Below are 16,446 nucleotides of genomic sequence, written 5' to 3'. Positions count from 1 at the left end.
ATTTTTTCAAATTCCAACATAAAAAATGACAAGAGAATTAGAGAGAAAAAGTGAAAACCCATGTTTAACATTTACAGCAAAACGAGGTGACAAGCTAAGTTACGTGAATTCCAAAGTACAAACGGGTGAGGACACACTGCCTATGGCCACGGCCTGCCAGCAGCCAGGAAATCTGTTAGAGAAAGCAGGGTGTCCGAGGGACCTGAGACTAACAGAACCCCACAGTAGCCAAGAGCCGGTGTAGGCGTGGGGCCCATAATAAGGTCTGAAGTTGGCTGGAGCAGTCTAACCTCTGGGAACTCTTGAGGATGGTCTGAAATGGCTCTCTTCTAGGACAGGCGCACATTGAGGAGGTGTGGCTGGGAACAGAATCAAAATTATGCAGGATGTAGGGACAACAATGAGAAGGAATGGGAGCAGGACTAGGAAATCTCAGAAAGCAAGCTGCCATATTGTTGAACACTGTATGAAAACAGTCCAAAAGGGAGCTTTGTGAAGTTGGAGAAGCTACTTTCCTCCTAAAACCACACCTGCTTCTTAATGTTCAGGAAAACTAATTTTACATAAAAATGATCAGCAAAAAGTTTCATGGTTATTAGAAGAAAAAAGGGAAAAGGGAGCAGAGTACCATCACTACAGATCATGAAAGCATACTAGAAAGACATGCTCACAAACAAGAGCAAAACTGTGAGCTAGAAGACATTAGTAAAATGATACAAGACAGGAAACAACTCATAAATCAGAATTAGAGAATTCAGCATGAAGTTGCAGAGCTGAGGAAAGAATTAACAATAAAAGAAAATTGCAAAAATAAACTTTTAAAAATAAACTAGAAGGAACACAGATCAAATAAACACATCAGATACTCATTTCAAAAGTAGTTAGTATAAAGTAGAAGGAGGAGATTTTTCTTCTTTTATTTTTTTAAAGATTTTATTTATTTATTTTTAGGGAGAGGGGGAAGGAGGGAGAGAGAGAGGGCAAGAAACATCTATGTGAGAGGGAAACATGGACTGGTTGCCATTTGCACATGTCCGGCTAGGGAATGAACGCACAACCTAGGCAGGTGCCCTGACTGGGAATCAAACTCGTGGCCTTTGGTTTGCTGGATGATGCCCAGCCCACTGAGTCACACTGGCCAGGGCAGGAGGAGAAAGTTTTTAAAAACCAAAAAGAGATAAAGTAAGATAAAAAAGATTTACAAGAAAGTGACAACTATTAAAGATAGAGAAGACCCAATATATGACTGACTATTCCTCAGGAACTAAACCAATACAAGGGCACAGAACAAATACTGAGAACTATAATTAAAGAAACTTTCCTAAAATAAAAAAGGATTTGAAAGTATATTTTGTTTTGGGTGATGGTTACACAACTATATACAAGTGTGAAAATACATCAAACTGAACATCTAGGATATATGCATTTTATTGTATACATTTTACACCTTAAGTAAAATATATAATAACTTGAAACTGCTTATCTTTCAAGCACACTGCTACTTGACAACATTGAACTAGAACATCCAACACCAAGACATATTTTAGTAACATGACTGGACATTAAGGAAAAACAGAAGCATTCTTTCCTCAGCTAGGTGAAAAGAGCAAGTGATTTACAGGGGAAAGAAAAGTAGGTTATCATCACATTCTTTGACATCATATCCTTATGGCAAAAGAAAATGGAGTAATGCATTCATGGTGGTCAGGGAAAGGAAATGTGAGCTAGGATTTGACGCCCAGCCAAACTGAATTTGAATTTTAAAGGGCACACAGAGTTAACAGCATGTAAAACTTTAGGGAATAGTGTTGCCACGAGCCCTTCTTGAGTAGTGACTGTAGATAAATTTCCCAGAACCAAAGGATATAGAGACCTTGATATAAGGACCGGTGGTGAGCATTAATTGTATAGTGATTTGTAAAACTAAAATTTAAAAAAGGGCAAGAGTATGATATGTAATGACTATATACTTAGTCTAACTATTTAAAAAATGAAAGAAAAATGGAGAGAATACATGCTAAAAATTCTAAACTATTTTCAGTCATACTGGTGATGGTATTATTAATATTGATATTTTGAGATTATTGTATATGTAATGTGGGAAAAGGTAAGTAGTTAAGGGATATTCTAATTTCATTATTTCCTGCGTCCTTGAGAATCAGGATTTTCACTGTGGAAGGAAGGACAGATGAAGTATAATAGAGGCTAATAAAAAAATAGTTCATAGTCCTCAGTTTGAATGGTAAATACCCCTTTAAATGCAAAAAGTGTCTTCTCTCTATATATATACCTGTGTCTACTGAATTGGTCTACAAACAACAACCACTCCTATAGTTATACTCACTCCTAGCATTTACATTATTGTTTTGAAATGTTACTTCTCGCTTAAAGGCACCAGGGCTTCTGGGAGAAATGTCAGAATCCTATTCTGGGGCTGAAAATTACAAAACAAGCCTGGAACCTCCTGTTCAGGCACGCTGTCGTCAGACAGCAAGAGTGCTATGAAATTTACTAGGGTCATGTCAAAGGCCTTAAGAGACAATTTGAAGAGATTCTCACTGGCCAAAGATGGAGTAATTTGAATAGTAGTTGCAATGATTAAAACCCAACACATTTTAAATCCATGAGTTCATATTAATATTATATTATAAATAAAGCCTAATTGCTTAGAACTTCATCCTTCTGTCCAATAAGAGACTGATCTCTCATCTCCTCACCCGCCCATCTGGAATGATTTGGAATGACTTTATTACCTTGAAAACTGATAAATATAGGGTGTGGGGCCCCACCCCCACCCTGTGGCCCCACTCCTCCCAGATCTTGCTCCACCAGGATGGCAGCCACACTCGGGCTTCCAGCACCCCAGTGGACACAGCCTTGGGGCAGTGGTCACTTGTCGTTACAGGAGGCAGTGCCACTTACTTCCAGGATGTGGCCATGTACTTCTCTCACAAGGAGGGGCAACAGCTGGGCTCAGACCAGGAGGCACTGTACAGGGACATGATGCTGGAGAACTATGGGCATGTGGCCTCACTGGGACTCCCTGTCCCTAACTCGGAGCTGATCTCCCAGCTGGAGCAAGGTGAAGAGCTGTAGGTCCTAGGTCTTGTGGAAGCTGAGGACCGGAGCCCATGAGCAGCAGCAGCACAGGAGTCGTGGTCAAGATGGAGGCGTAGGTAAACATGGCTTACCTCCTCACATAACCACAGCAAAAATTACAACTAGATTACAAAACAAGTATCACCCAGAATAATCAGAAAATTGACCCATATGGAAGTACGACTACAAAGGAATGAAAGAAGTAACATTCATCCAGATGGGTAGGAGGGGCAGAGACACAACTATACATGGAGAGGCGAGGAGACATGGAATGGGTGGTCCCACACCCACATGTGGTGGATAAAAATCGGGAGGGATTTCTTGGGAGTGAGGGATTCTAAGACCTCCCAGCCCAGGATTCCAGTGCCAGGAAGATAAGTCTCCATAACTTCTGGCTCTAAAAATCAGTTGGGGTTGGGGTGGTAGAAGAAACTGGGATTCTCAGGAGTCTCCTCTTAAAGGGCTCACCATAGTCGAAGGACTTACACAGACTCACTCCCTCTGGGCTCCAGCACCCAGGGCAGCAGCTAGAGGGGCACCAGCGGCATTTGGGGAGAAATTGAAGTGTCTGGCATTAGGGCGAATGTCAGGGGACAGCTTCCTCCTGGAGAAAATTCCAGAGGCCAGGCAGCAGCAGCAGCAGCATTATCTGCTCTCTCAGCCCTCTCCCACACAAAGCCACAGAGCAGTGACACCATATTGGAGACTCCATCAACCTGATTCACATGGGTCGCCCTGCCGGGAAGACTACCTAAGGCTCCATCCAACTTACCAGTGCACTTTTCTGCAACAAGCCATGATACTAAGACAGGTAGTCAAAGTATCTGTACCTAATATACAGAAGCAAATGCAGGGAGACTGCCAAATTGAGGAGAAGGAGAAATATGGGCCAAATAAAAGAACAGAACAAAACTCCAGAAAAAGAACTAAACAAAATGGAGATAAGCAATCTGTCAGATGCAGAGTTCAAAACACTGGTTATTGGAATGCTCGAGGAATCCATTGGGCACTTCATAAGCATAAAAAAGCCCTGGGCAGAAATGAAGTTTACATTCGGTGAAATAAAGAAAAATTTCCAGGGAACCAACATTGCAGTGGATGAAGCTGAGAATCAAACCAATGATTTAGAACATAAAAAGAAAAAATTCAATCAGAAAAGCAAGAAGAAAAAGAATCCTAAAAAACAATGATAGGCTAAAGAGCCTCTGGGACAACTTCAAATGTATCAACATCCGAATCATAGAGGTGCTGGAAGGAGAAGAGATAGAGCAAGAAATTGAACACTTATTTGAAAAATAATGAAAGAAAACTTCCTTAATTCAGTGAAGGAAATAGACATATGAGTCCAGGAAGTACAGAGAGTTCTAAACAAGATGGACACAAAGACCACACCAGGACACATAATTAAAATGCCAAAGGTGAACAATAAAGAGAGCATCTTAAAAGCAGGAAGAGAGACCTGGCTGGCATAGCTCAGTGTATCGAGCATGGGCTGCGAACCAAAGTGTCGCAGGTTTGATTCCCAGTCAGGGTACATGCCTGGGTTGCAGGCCATGACCCCCAGCAACTGCACATTGATGTTTCTCTCTCTCTCTCTATCTCCCTCCCTTCCCTCTCTAAAAATAAATAAATAAAATCTTTAAAAAAAGAAAATAATATATATATATTTTTTAAAAAAGCAGGAAGAGAAAAGCAGATAGTTACTTACTAAGGAGTTCCCATAAGACTGTCAGCTGACTTCTCGAAATAAATTTTGCAGGTAAGAAGGGGCTGGAAAGAAGTATTCAAAGTCATGAAAGGCAAGGACCTACAACCAACATTACTGTATCCAGCAAAGCTATCATTTAGAATGGAAGGGTAGATAAAGTATTTCCCAGGCAAGTTAAAGGAGTTCATCATCTCCAATCCCTTATTACATGAAATGTTAAAGGGACTTATCTAAGAAAAAGATGATCAAAACTATGAACGTTAAAATGACAATAAACTCACAACTATCAACAACTGAACCTAAAAAATAAAAACAAAAACTAAGCAAACAAGTAGAACAGGAACAGAATCACAGAAATGGAGATCACATGGAGGGTTACCAGTCGGGAAGGGTAGGAAAGAGGATGGGGGGAAAAGGAATAAGAAGCATAATTGTTAAGCACAAAATAGACAGGGGGAGATTAAGAATAGTAGGAAATGGAGAAGCCAAAGAACTTATATGTGGAACCCATATGAACTAAGAGTTGGGAGGAATGCTGGAGGGAGATGGGGTGCAGGGTGGAGGGGGGAAAGGGGGAGAAAAAATGAGACAACCATAATAGCACAATCAGTAAAATATACTTAAAAAAATGGAATACAAATTGGTAGGTACAGAATAGACAGGAGGATGTTAAGAACAGCATAGGAAATGGAGTAGCCAAAGAACTTATATGCACGACCCATGGATATGAACTAAGGGGGGATTGCTGGAGGGAAGGTGGGTACTGGGCAGAGGGGGGCAAAGCGAGAAAAATTGGGACAACTGTAATAGCATAATCAATAAAATATATTCAAGAAAAGAAAACTGATACATATGGGAAAGAATCAAGCATTTATCTTGCCAATTCTATGTGAACTGGACTAAACTGTAGATAAGGGGAATCATCTCATTATAAAAGTATTTCAATTAAAAAGGAAATAATAGAATTTGAATATCACCATTTTGCTGCCCTAAGTGAAATAATGGATCTAAGCATTTCCTGCATTAGTATCTGCTATGTTCACAAAAACATGACAGACAGTAGGACATTATAAGCCTTCTGTTTAGAGAACACACTACTAAATGGATGGAACAGGAGTCTGATTAAGCTTCTGAACCCAGCTGCCAACTTGCAAGTAATACAACCAATTCTGCCATAATGTGTTCCTAAGGATCTCTGTGCTATGTAAAATCGTGTAATTAAAAAGCATAGGACTTATGGCAAAAATAAGGTAAAAAACTTTCCTAGTGACACATTAAGAAATAAGATAGTAACCTAATAAAAACAGTAGCATATTTTTTGCATATGTGATATGGTTAAGAAACCCAGGAACACTATAATAAATATGGTAGTCTACCTTCTAAACTCCCTGACATTTGTAGAGGTGGCATGGGAAGAGCTGCAGCTCGTGAGTGACTTTGAAGTGGTGGAAGGAGTGTTCTCTGAAATTGGAGGCAAGCTGTGACCCCAGATGTGGTTGGAGGAGGCTCACGGTGCAGTGGCCTGAGGTAGCTGGTGGGTGTCTGAGGTGCGTGTATTCCTCTGCAACCTGGCTCAGTTCAGCTGGGAGCAGTTCTGCATTCACCCAGAGGTGTTTCTCCTGGAGGAAATGGCACTTGAGTAGGGTGGAATTCATTAGGTTCAAGTCCTTCCCTAACTTACCAATCAAGGTGAAACAAACGTGCATTTTCAACACAAGTGTTATAGCCAAACTGACAGGACAGAGAAGTATGCCGAACTGCACCATGTGTGTGTGATGAGCACGCTCCAGACTGGGAAAAATTCTGGGTTAAGTAGCCTGGGTTCATTAACAGATCACTTGTGAGGAAGAGAAAGGGTTCGAGGCAGGACCTGCAAATTGAAAAAGATTTCAAAGGCATAACAATCTTTTAAAATGGGAATGACTAAACTATACTACCTAGGGATGCACACTTAGATGGTAAAACTTAAGGAAACATTAAGTGTGTTACTATGTGAAAGTCAGGGGAATGGCGACTTTGGGGATGTAAAGAGGGACTTGACAAGGGACTTCAGGGGAGGCTGGCAAAGTTCTTTCTCTTGGCCAAAGTAATAGTTAAAAGGGCATTTGCCTTATGGTAATTAATAATAACTAACTATACATTAGCTTTCTGTGTCTTTTTATATCTGTATTTTAATATAATGAGATTTTTTAAAATAGTACTGAACCAGTGGCAAAAGTGAGAGGGAAAAGTGAAAGGTGGTTTGCTTCTAAATTCATGCGGAGGCAGCTTTGTTAAATGAAACCATGCAAGTGACACCCTTCATTTATTTACTCATAAGTCAGGGCAGTCTTAGTTGAGTGCCTACATGGTGCTAGGGCCTTTGGAAACAGAGGTGATGTGTGTTTTTGAAAACAAGTTTCCACCCTCAAGGATTTTAGTGTCTTTGCAGAAGCAGATGTTTAAACAGATAAACTATAGGTGCTGTGCTAATTGCTATTTCCAGGGAAGAACTGAGTGGTGCGAGACAAGAACAACTTACCTGGGAGTTGGGGGGCCGTGGCCCAGAGCAGCTTATGAGTTTAGTCTTAAAATAAGACAGTGCAGATGGGAAGGATGTTCTGGAAGCTTTCCTGGCACCCTTAATCCCTTACAAGAATCCACCCTACCTCTGCACCCAACAGCTGTTATCAGAGCACCCGAACTCTTTCTGCTTTGAAGCACAGTTGCAGACAACTTGGGTGGTCTGTCCAAGTAACAGATTGATTTCTTAGCGCCTCACCTGCCCCTCTGGATATCCCTGGGCGTCCGTTGATTATCTTTTGTTCCCACCCTTAGACTGTTGTGGGGGTTTTGGTCACTAGATGGAGGCCTGGCTTTTCTCCAGTGCCTAGGCAAGCCCAGTGTGTTTAGGGAAGTCTCTGTTTGTAGCAGTGCAGAATTAGAAGCCCAGCAACCAATTCAGTGAAAAAGAGATGCTCCACAAGGAAGGGTGAGTGACTGTGAAAGAGAGGCCATGACTAGTACTCAGAACAGCCACAGCATGGCTTTCCCTCTTTCTTTCTCCCCACTGCGGATTGTTAATGCATCAGCCAGCCCTTCATCTGAAATTCTCTCATGGGACCTTATTTCCCTGAGCTGCAGAATGAAAACCCAGGACTTGTTAAAAAACAACTACAGCCACAAAACTCACTTTTATTAAGCTGAACACAGTGAATTTAAAAGGATGAAATAAATCATATAATTTAATTAGATGACTATTTTATAGGGTTTTGTTTTTTTTTTTAACTTGAGGAAAGTCTGTTTTACTTTGTTTTGGATCACAAGTTTATTTTTGTCTTCCCAAATCCTGTGTTGAATGGTAGAAGATGAATATCCACCCTTTTTCTCTCCTTGTATTCTTTGAATAATGCTGCTAATCCTTCACACCCTTGAAGGATTAGTGACTAGATGGCTTTGGGCTGACTAGAGGAAAGGTCATTTATATGAAAAGCAAAAGAAAAAAGGCATATATTTTAAAATACTGTATTATCCTTGTTACATTAAACAGACCAGTTCCTCAATGTTAGCTTGTGCCCTAATGGGCACATCACTTAAATACCATTTGTCTAACCCCTAGATCTACTTGTCTTTGAACGTAACTGGACATTAATAAAGATCACAGAGCCTGATGTACTGTCAGTGCTCTATAATGCAACTGAAAGTTTATAAAAGTATTTTTTATTAGAAACAAGAACTGAAGATAATATGATCTGGGTACCTATTTAAGGACTTTAAATCGTGAGGATTATCCTATGTATAGAAGGTATAAATGTACAATTTAAAAAAAAATTACAGCCCTTGCCAGTGTAGCTCAGTTGGTCGGAGTGTTGTTCCATAGACCAAGAAGATCATGGCTTTGATTCCCAGTCAAGGCACATGCCCAGGTTGCAGGTTCCATCCCTGGTTGGGGTGCATATGAGAAGGCAACCAATCAATGTTTCTCCCTCACATCAATGTTTCTTTCTTTCTCTCTCCCTCTCTCTCTAAAAGCAATGAAAAAATGTCCTTAGGTGAGGATTAAAAACACTAAGAATTATAAAGCAAACCCACATATTACCATCCTTGTCAAGAAAAAGTTCCAGCATGCCAGAAGCCCCCCCACCCATCCATCCTCAGTAACTCCATTTCCCTCTCAGAGGTAACCATGAGCCTGACCTTCCCCCTGCTGTTCTTGATAGTTCTACTACCCACGGGTGGACCTCTAAACAATATAGTTGTGCCTATTTTTGACCTTATGTAACATGGAATCATACAGTAGATATTCTTCATGTCTTGATGCTTTTGTTCATCAGTGCCTATGAGATTCACCCATGGTATCTGTAGCTGCAACTCCTTTTCACTACTGCTTAATGTTATGAATATACTGTAAGTGGGGGGGGAGGGGGAGGTGGAAGTAGAAGAGGGTATAAGGGGGATAAATGGTAATACAAAAAATAGTTAAAAAAAGAATATACTGTAAGTAAATATTTATCCAGTCAAGTGTTGATAAATACTTGGCTATTTACACACACAATCAACATGTTTAAATATTTCATTAAAGCAGCAGTTTAAAAATGCTAGCTAGATACCACACATCATTTACTTTTCTATAACAAGAAATAGTGAATAGCTATTAGAACATTGAGGTAAAATTATAGCAGTAGCTTTTAATAGTGGATATTGTAGGATTGAGATCAGATTGTCTACCGGGGTGTTCAGTCTTCGGGCGTCTCTGGGCCACACTGGAAGAAGAACAGCTGTCTTGGGCCGAACATTAAATATACAAACACAACAACAAAAATCTCATAATGTTTTAAGTAAATTTACAATTTTGTGTTGGGCTGTATTCACAGCCATCCTGGCCTGCATGTCACCCGCAGACCACAGATTTTATACCCCTGGCTCTAATATCGACACAACAATCCTTAGAAAATTATATGGAAATTCCCAAACTGTCTAATTATACTTTTATCAGAGAATGCAATGCAGTTTCCCACACTTAGAGTAGTTGCTTCCATTATAGTATCAGAATGAGCTTCATTTTATTTTTCTGAATTAAGGTGTTTCTATTGGAATTGAAATAATCTGTACATTTCAGACCCCCACATTCGCCCCACCTGCTCCCCATGGATCCTTTCACACTGTTTCTCCCACTTGGCCCTAGTCTTAACAGATCACACCATTCAGCTCTCACGCTCCCTTCTGATCTCTGTATGAGGATGAGCTTTAAGTAAATTCAGAAACTGGTATTTTTCACATAAATTCTGACTTGTTTCAAACAAGCAGTTCTCACTCCTATTGTATATTACAAATAAAACCAGTTTTAACCACAGAACTGTAATTACGATCCCGTATCTTCCTGTAAGTGGCAGAGGCAGGCAGGAACTCCTGAGTCACAATAGAATGAGAGGGTTCTGATTTGTACCAGTCTTTGAATTTCCTTAACTTTCTCTTCTACTTTTTATTGAAAGCCCATGCCTGTGACGTGACCTACAAATAAAATTTACTAAATATTCTGATTTAGCTATCACTTCAAAACATTTATTTCCCTAATTTTGCCCAGCAGTTTAAAAAATATATTTTTTGTTCCTCCTACTTCAAAACATTTATTTTGGCCCTGGCTGGCGTGGCTCAGTGGATTGAGCACGGGCTGCGAACCAAAGCATTGCAGGTTCGATTCCCGGTCGGGGCACATGCCTGGGTGGCAGGCCACAGCCCCCAGCAACCGCACATTGATGTTTCTCTCTCTTTCTCCCTCCCTTCCCTCTCTAAAAATAAATAAATAAAATCTTAAAAAACAAAACCAAAAACATTTATTTTGTAGGTTGTTTCCATTTTTCCCTTCCATGCAGTGCTGCTGACGAAATTAAAATAATCTATAATAGTTAACTACCCCACTCAGACATAGTGAGGAGAAAAGAAAAACTGTTGTTCACTTAAGGGGTTTTTTTTTTGTCTTCAAAAAATTATGTCAGCAGATTAAATTTACATTTTTTATATGTCATAAATGTTAAACTCAGTACTTGGAATTGCATTGGGAATGCAGTAGGCATTCAATAAATTTGGTGAATTAACAAATGTTTAATTAAATGTAGGGTTTTCATTACCCATTTTAATATTATTAACTTGTGTAAAAATATTCGATTAATGTAAATATACTATTAGGATAGCCATTTTTCAGTGAAGTTTCTTTAAAGAAAAAAATTCCATTTTGGCCCTTGCTAGCATGGCTCAGTTGGTTGAGCGTAATTCTGTAAGCTCAAAGGTTGCTGGTTCAATTCCCAGTTGGGACACATGCCTGGGTTGCAGGCCAAGGCCCTGGTTGGGAGGCATGCAAGAGGCAACCAACTGATGTTTCTCTCACACATCGATGTTTCTCTCCCTCTCTTTTTCCTTTCCTTCCCCTCGCTGTAAAAATAAAATAAATACAATCTGTAATAAAATTCTATTTTGAACTCTGCCATTCGCTTCCATCTTTAAGTGGACACTACGCACAGGTGAGGGTCCACTTCATTCCCCAAGTGAGCTGCTAAGGCAGGTACCAACAGCCCAGTCCTAGCCGCAGCTCCTGTCAAATGGATATGGAATAACACCACAGCTTGTTATCGCAGGCGAAGGCCCCACCAGGAGCTGTGGAGAGAATAGGAAGGGAGAAGGTGCTCCTCCACCTCCACCCCCAAATAAACGGGATACTTCCTAGGTGCAGGTGGAATTGCACCCAAGGGCTTTAGCTGTTGGTGGCAGTCAGTCAGAGTGGCTTCCACCACTGCCATCTGGAAGCAGCACAGCCTCGGGTCTTTCTTTCCATTTCACATCAACATTCTGTACTTACAGAATCAAGCACCTAAGTCATTTATTTTTCACACTTTTGTTTTTCAGGTCAACACATTTTAAATTTGTACTTCAGGGACTACCTACACCTTTTAAAAACATTTTTTTCTCTCTGTCCCTTTATAGAAGTGCTTTTCAAGCTGCCCTTTAAGGAGTTCCACGGGGTGCTGACGAGGTGTCCTCAGAGATGAGAGGGCTCCGGGCTGTTTCATCAGTCTATACATGGGTTTTTCACACAGGTAGTGTTTTAAAAATAGTTACTAGGATTAACTGTTTTAAAAGTTCTCCCATAATGACAAATTTTTGGTAAAAGTGTTACAACTATTCTATACATTTTCTTTTCTATTACTTACAGAATTTAAAACAATTAATCATAGTATCTAAGAGCAATGACAAACACCATTTTGTTAAAACTGAATCTTAGGGCAGATTTCTATTCCAGGCAATATTCTGTGAAATTAATGGATTATTTCACTATTCCACTGAAAATAATATGGAGAATCAATGTAATTATATATTCATTCATATAAAAATGCTTCATTTTCATTTAATAAGGTTAGTTTCAGAGGTCTGCAATTTAACAAGGTAAAAGTAACCATCACAGATACAACTTAATTGCTTAGTTGGCTTAGTTTTGAAACTTAAAATAGTCAGCAATTGCAATTTAAGAAAATCTTATTGACAGTTAATATTCATATTTCTCAGTTATTCCCAGAATTTTATAAAGTTATTGAATGAAAACCTATACTGGATTTCTCTCTCCCACTACTACCTTCTGTGTTTTTGAGATTGGAGGCAAATCTTATTTTATGCTGGAAATGGTACTTCCTGAAAATAGTAGAATAATCACCATACAATTCTTTCTACTTGTTAACCTTACACTAAAAACAAAAAAACTCCCACCTTCCACAAAATCTTGGTCAATCCATACAGGTTCAGGTTTGAGATTAAAATTTATTTAAAGACTATCACAAATAAGCATAAATTAGTTTCCTTTCATCATCAACAGTTAGGGCCACATATATGCCAGGAAATCTACTAGGGAGGCCCTGGGGGTAAAGCTACAATGAGATAAGGTCTCTGCCTTCACATGCTAGAAAGGAAGCGATCATGTAAACAATTACAGAGTTTTATAAAGACCAAAGTAGAGGTTTGTATAAGATGCTGTGAGGGGAAGGGTCATGTCCAAGAAAACCTCCTCACTCTGGCTGGTGTGCCTCAATGGATTGAATGCCAACCTGTGAACAGAAGGTTGCCGGTTCAATTCCCAGTCAGAGCACATGCCTGTTTCAGGTCAGGTTCCCAGTTGGGGGTGCTCAACAGGCAACCAATTGATGCATCTCTCACACATTTTGATGTTTCTCTTTCTTTTCCTCCCTCCCTTTCCCTCTCTCTAAAAATAAATAGAAAATTAAAAAAATGAAAACGCCTTCTCAAAAGAGACATTTTTAATTATCACATTGGTTGGTAGTTTGAATGAAATACTACTGATAAAACAGTACAAGAAAATTTGCTGACCTTTAATCCTAAGGAAAGCATGTGCTTCCTTTTACATGACTAATTTAACATACTTTCCTTTACATTATTAATATTCTTAGTAAATGCTCGAATAGTTCTAACAAGTAAATGCTTGAATAGTTTTAACAGGCCTTTACAGTTTACCTTTTTTAACAGTTTACCTTTTTTAACAGTCCACTTGAGTGAAAGTAATGTAAAACAAACAGAGTATTTGCCATTTGGAATGTATTGATAAGGATGATTGAGAACCTTGTGCTTTATGTGTTACAGACCATCGAGATAATAGAAGTATTTTAATGACCTACTACTGTTTGTCTTTTCTAGATGAAAACTTTTCAATTCCTCATAATAAAAGGGGAGTTCTTGGAATGGTCAACAAAGGCCGTCACAGCAATGGTTCACAGTTCTACATCACACTACAAGCGACTCCCTACCTAGATAAAAAATATGTGGCTTTTGGGTATGTGTATTTAAGTTTGTGTATATTATATTCATATATGTAAAAATGTGGTTCAAAATATTTAAGTATTATATGAGTAACTAAGAGAATTTAGTTCTAAATTTTCTTTAGTTACTAAGAGAATTTAGAAGCAAAGAGAACTTAAAAGCAAAAATAATACATATTTAGAGATAAATTATTTTGTAAGAAACTTTTATCTATAAACATAGAGACCATTTAGGAGGCACAGCCCTTGTAATCTTATGTTCATCCATCTATCCATCCATTTACATTCAGCCTCAAGGATATCAATTCTTAATTACTATAAATACCATAGTGTTTAATAATGTAGCTGTATTTACATGCAGAAGTGAGGTGAAACTATTTAATTGTCTATGAACACTGAGGGGATGGATGAAAACTACCCAATTTGCAAGTAACTTTTTTATTTCTTAAGTATTTTATTTATTTTATTTTGAGAGGAGAAGAGGAGGGAGAGAGGGAAAGAAACATTAATGTGTGGTTGCCTCTTGTATGCTCCCAACTGGGGACCTGGCCTGCAACCCAGGCATGTGCCCTGACTGGGAATTGAACTGGTGACCCTTTGGTTCACAGGCTATAACTCAATCACTGAGCCACACCAGCCAGGGTACAAGTAATTTTTTTTATTGAGCAATTTAAAATATGGAACTATCTTAGGTAATTATTACCAGAATATTATTAGCAAGATGCTTATAGGCATGTGAACCTTTTCATCACTTGTGTTTCATATCTCTACTTATTTAAGTGTCTTCCCTGAAATGATGTAAAGTGTTAGAATTTTTCTGAGTATTTTACATTATTCCAGCCACTCCGTGGGGATAATTATTAACTCTTCATTACATGGAGAAATTTCATGCCAGTGTTCATTTTAACCACAAATTTTGTATGTGGCCATTGAGTACTTGAAATACGGCTAATGCAATTGAGGAACTAAATTTTATTCATCTTAATTAAATTCAAATAGCCACACATGCCCATGTTGGGCACTGAAGTTCTAACAGAACTTCTAGGACTTTGGAACCTGTTGAATGGTTGGTGCCATTCACCAAGATAGAGAATACAAGCAGAAGGATATGGGAGAGATCATGAACTCAGGATGGGCAAGTTATGATTCGGATTAAGACACAACAAGCAGGTGGCAACTTCTGAATACCAGGAGTAGATGCTCAGGCTGGAGATGTAGATTTGGGAAGCTGTTGGTGTGGCAGCTGAGCTACAGCTGGAGCAGTGTACCATCACTCCCATTAACAACTTCTAGGCATTTGCTGGTTTGTTCATTCTGCCTCCCTCCAATCTGCCAAAATTCTATTCATGGCTTAGGTCAGAAACCTCCTTGATTACCAAGTTGTTGTCCTCTTTGGCACACTGTGAACAATTGGAGTAGGGACTGGGTCTTACTCATTTTGTGCCCTAACACCTATCATAGTGGATTGGTGCACACAGTAGGTGCTTCAGTATTTGTGAAACCAATTTGGAGACTAGGCGTCGCCTCTTTGGAGAGGTGAATCTGTCCCTTTCCCCCTGCTCTTCATTGTCACAATGTACCTTCTCTGTGTCACGGTTTCTGAATCGGATGGCAAAAATGGAGCATGACAAAGATGACTAGAGCATGATCAGTGTTAGCACTGTGTCCCTCCAAAGGTGCATGAAATGGAAATTGCATCTTCCCCTCAGCCACAGCTCAACCCAAGCAAGCACTGATAGAGGACACTGGTCCTATGCTTAGGGCTCTCTTTCAATTGAACCATCCGACTTACACCTAATGGCTAGCGAATGTCTAGAGACTCTTAACTAGCGTGGCTTTGAGCTGTCTTTTATTCATGTATCCAATGGATGTTGATTAGGTGCCCACTATGTGCTAGGTGTTGAGCATTAAGCAAAAGGATGATCTCTGTCCTCAGAACAGATCTCTGTCCTGTGATCAGAAATGAATCAAAGAACATACAAATATCAAATCTATTTGATATTACCAGAGATGCACCCTGGTAATTCCTCTAAAGGGGTCTGGGAAACTTCTACAAGTGATGACTGAGCTAAGATCTGAAGGCCAGGAAGTGACCATGCAGAGGGGTTGGGGTAGGGGCAAGAGCAAAGGAGACAGCTGTGGCAGGAGGCGCTGAAGGTGCTACTGAAGTACTGAAAGCCAGTCAGTACCTCTGCTGGAGCAGAGATCGCAAGGGGAGCATGCTGCCAGGTAGCCCTAGAGGGGTATGGGGAGACTGGCCAGGGTGGAGATTCAGTTTTAGCATAGGGATAATGGGAAAGTATCTACTACTACTTAAAGCAGGGGAGCAAGATCAATCTATTTGCATTTTTAAAACCCCACCCTGATGGCTGTGAGAAAAAGACAGTAAGGGTCCCAGAGAGGTGTAAGGGAACCCTGGCAACACGGACACATTGAGAGCTATTTAAGATATTTATGACTGATGTTAATTTAATTTGTAGGAAATATCCTTAGCTAAGCTAGATAGGACTCAATTTAGGAATGTAAGCTAAACGTGAAAATGTATGACTAAATTTTCCACACTTTCTCCTACATTAGGCAATTAATCGAAGGAAAAGAAGTTCTCCAGCAACTAGAATTGGTTCCAACAGAGAATGAAAGACCAATACAACCATGTACAATTGATGACAGTGGAAATATTTATGCTTGATTTTTGTATCAATATTTCCTGATAATTACCTGACCAGCTGTTTCTAGATTTAAACCATGCTTAATAAAATTTAATGTGAAAGCTGTGGCAGATGCTGTAGGTTGTCTCACCCAACACCCATTATCTCCCCATTTTCCTTTTGTGCATTTGCCAGA

The 16,446-nt window shown here is 39.5% G+C and overlaps 1 protein-coding gene across 1 annotated transcript in view; it reads left to right on the top strand.

Moving 5' to 3' along the window:
• The window catches only part of PPIL6 (peptidylprolyl isomerase like 6), a 32,298-nt gene extending 15,926 nt beyond the window's left edge, over positions 1-16,372 (top strand). Inside the window, exons 7-8 of the mRNA XM_045843560.1 lie at positions 13,481-13,616; positions 16,180-16,372. Of these exons, the coding sequence (XP_045699516.1) occupies positions 13,481-13,616; positions 16,180-16,291 (248 nt within the window). The 3' untranslated portion in view covers positions 16,292-16,372. The remainder of the gene's footprint in view (positions 1-13,480; positions 13,617-16,179) is intronic.
• Positions 16,373-16,446: the final 74 nt, after the last annotated feature.

This window comes from Phyllostomus hastatus, unplaced genomic scaffold (genome assembly GCF_019186645.2).
Source record: "Phyllostomus hastatus isolate PE091 unplaced genomic scaffold, TTU_PhHast_1.1 phas_contig_40, whole genome shotgun sequence".
NCBI classification, from domain to species: Eukaryota; Metazoa; Chordata; class Mammalia; order Chiroptera; family Phyllostomidae; genus Phyllostomus; species Phyllostomus hastatus.
The sequence above is the reverse complement of the archived record's forward strand: the minus strand, read 5'-3'. Positions and strand labels throughout refer to the sequence as shown.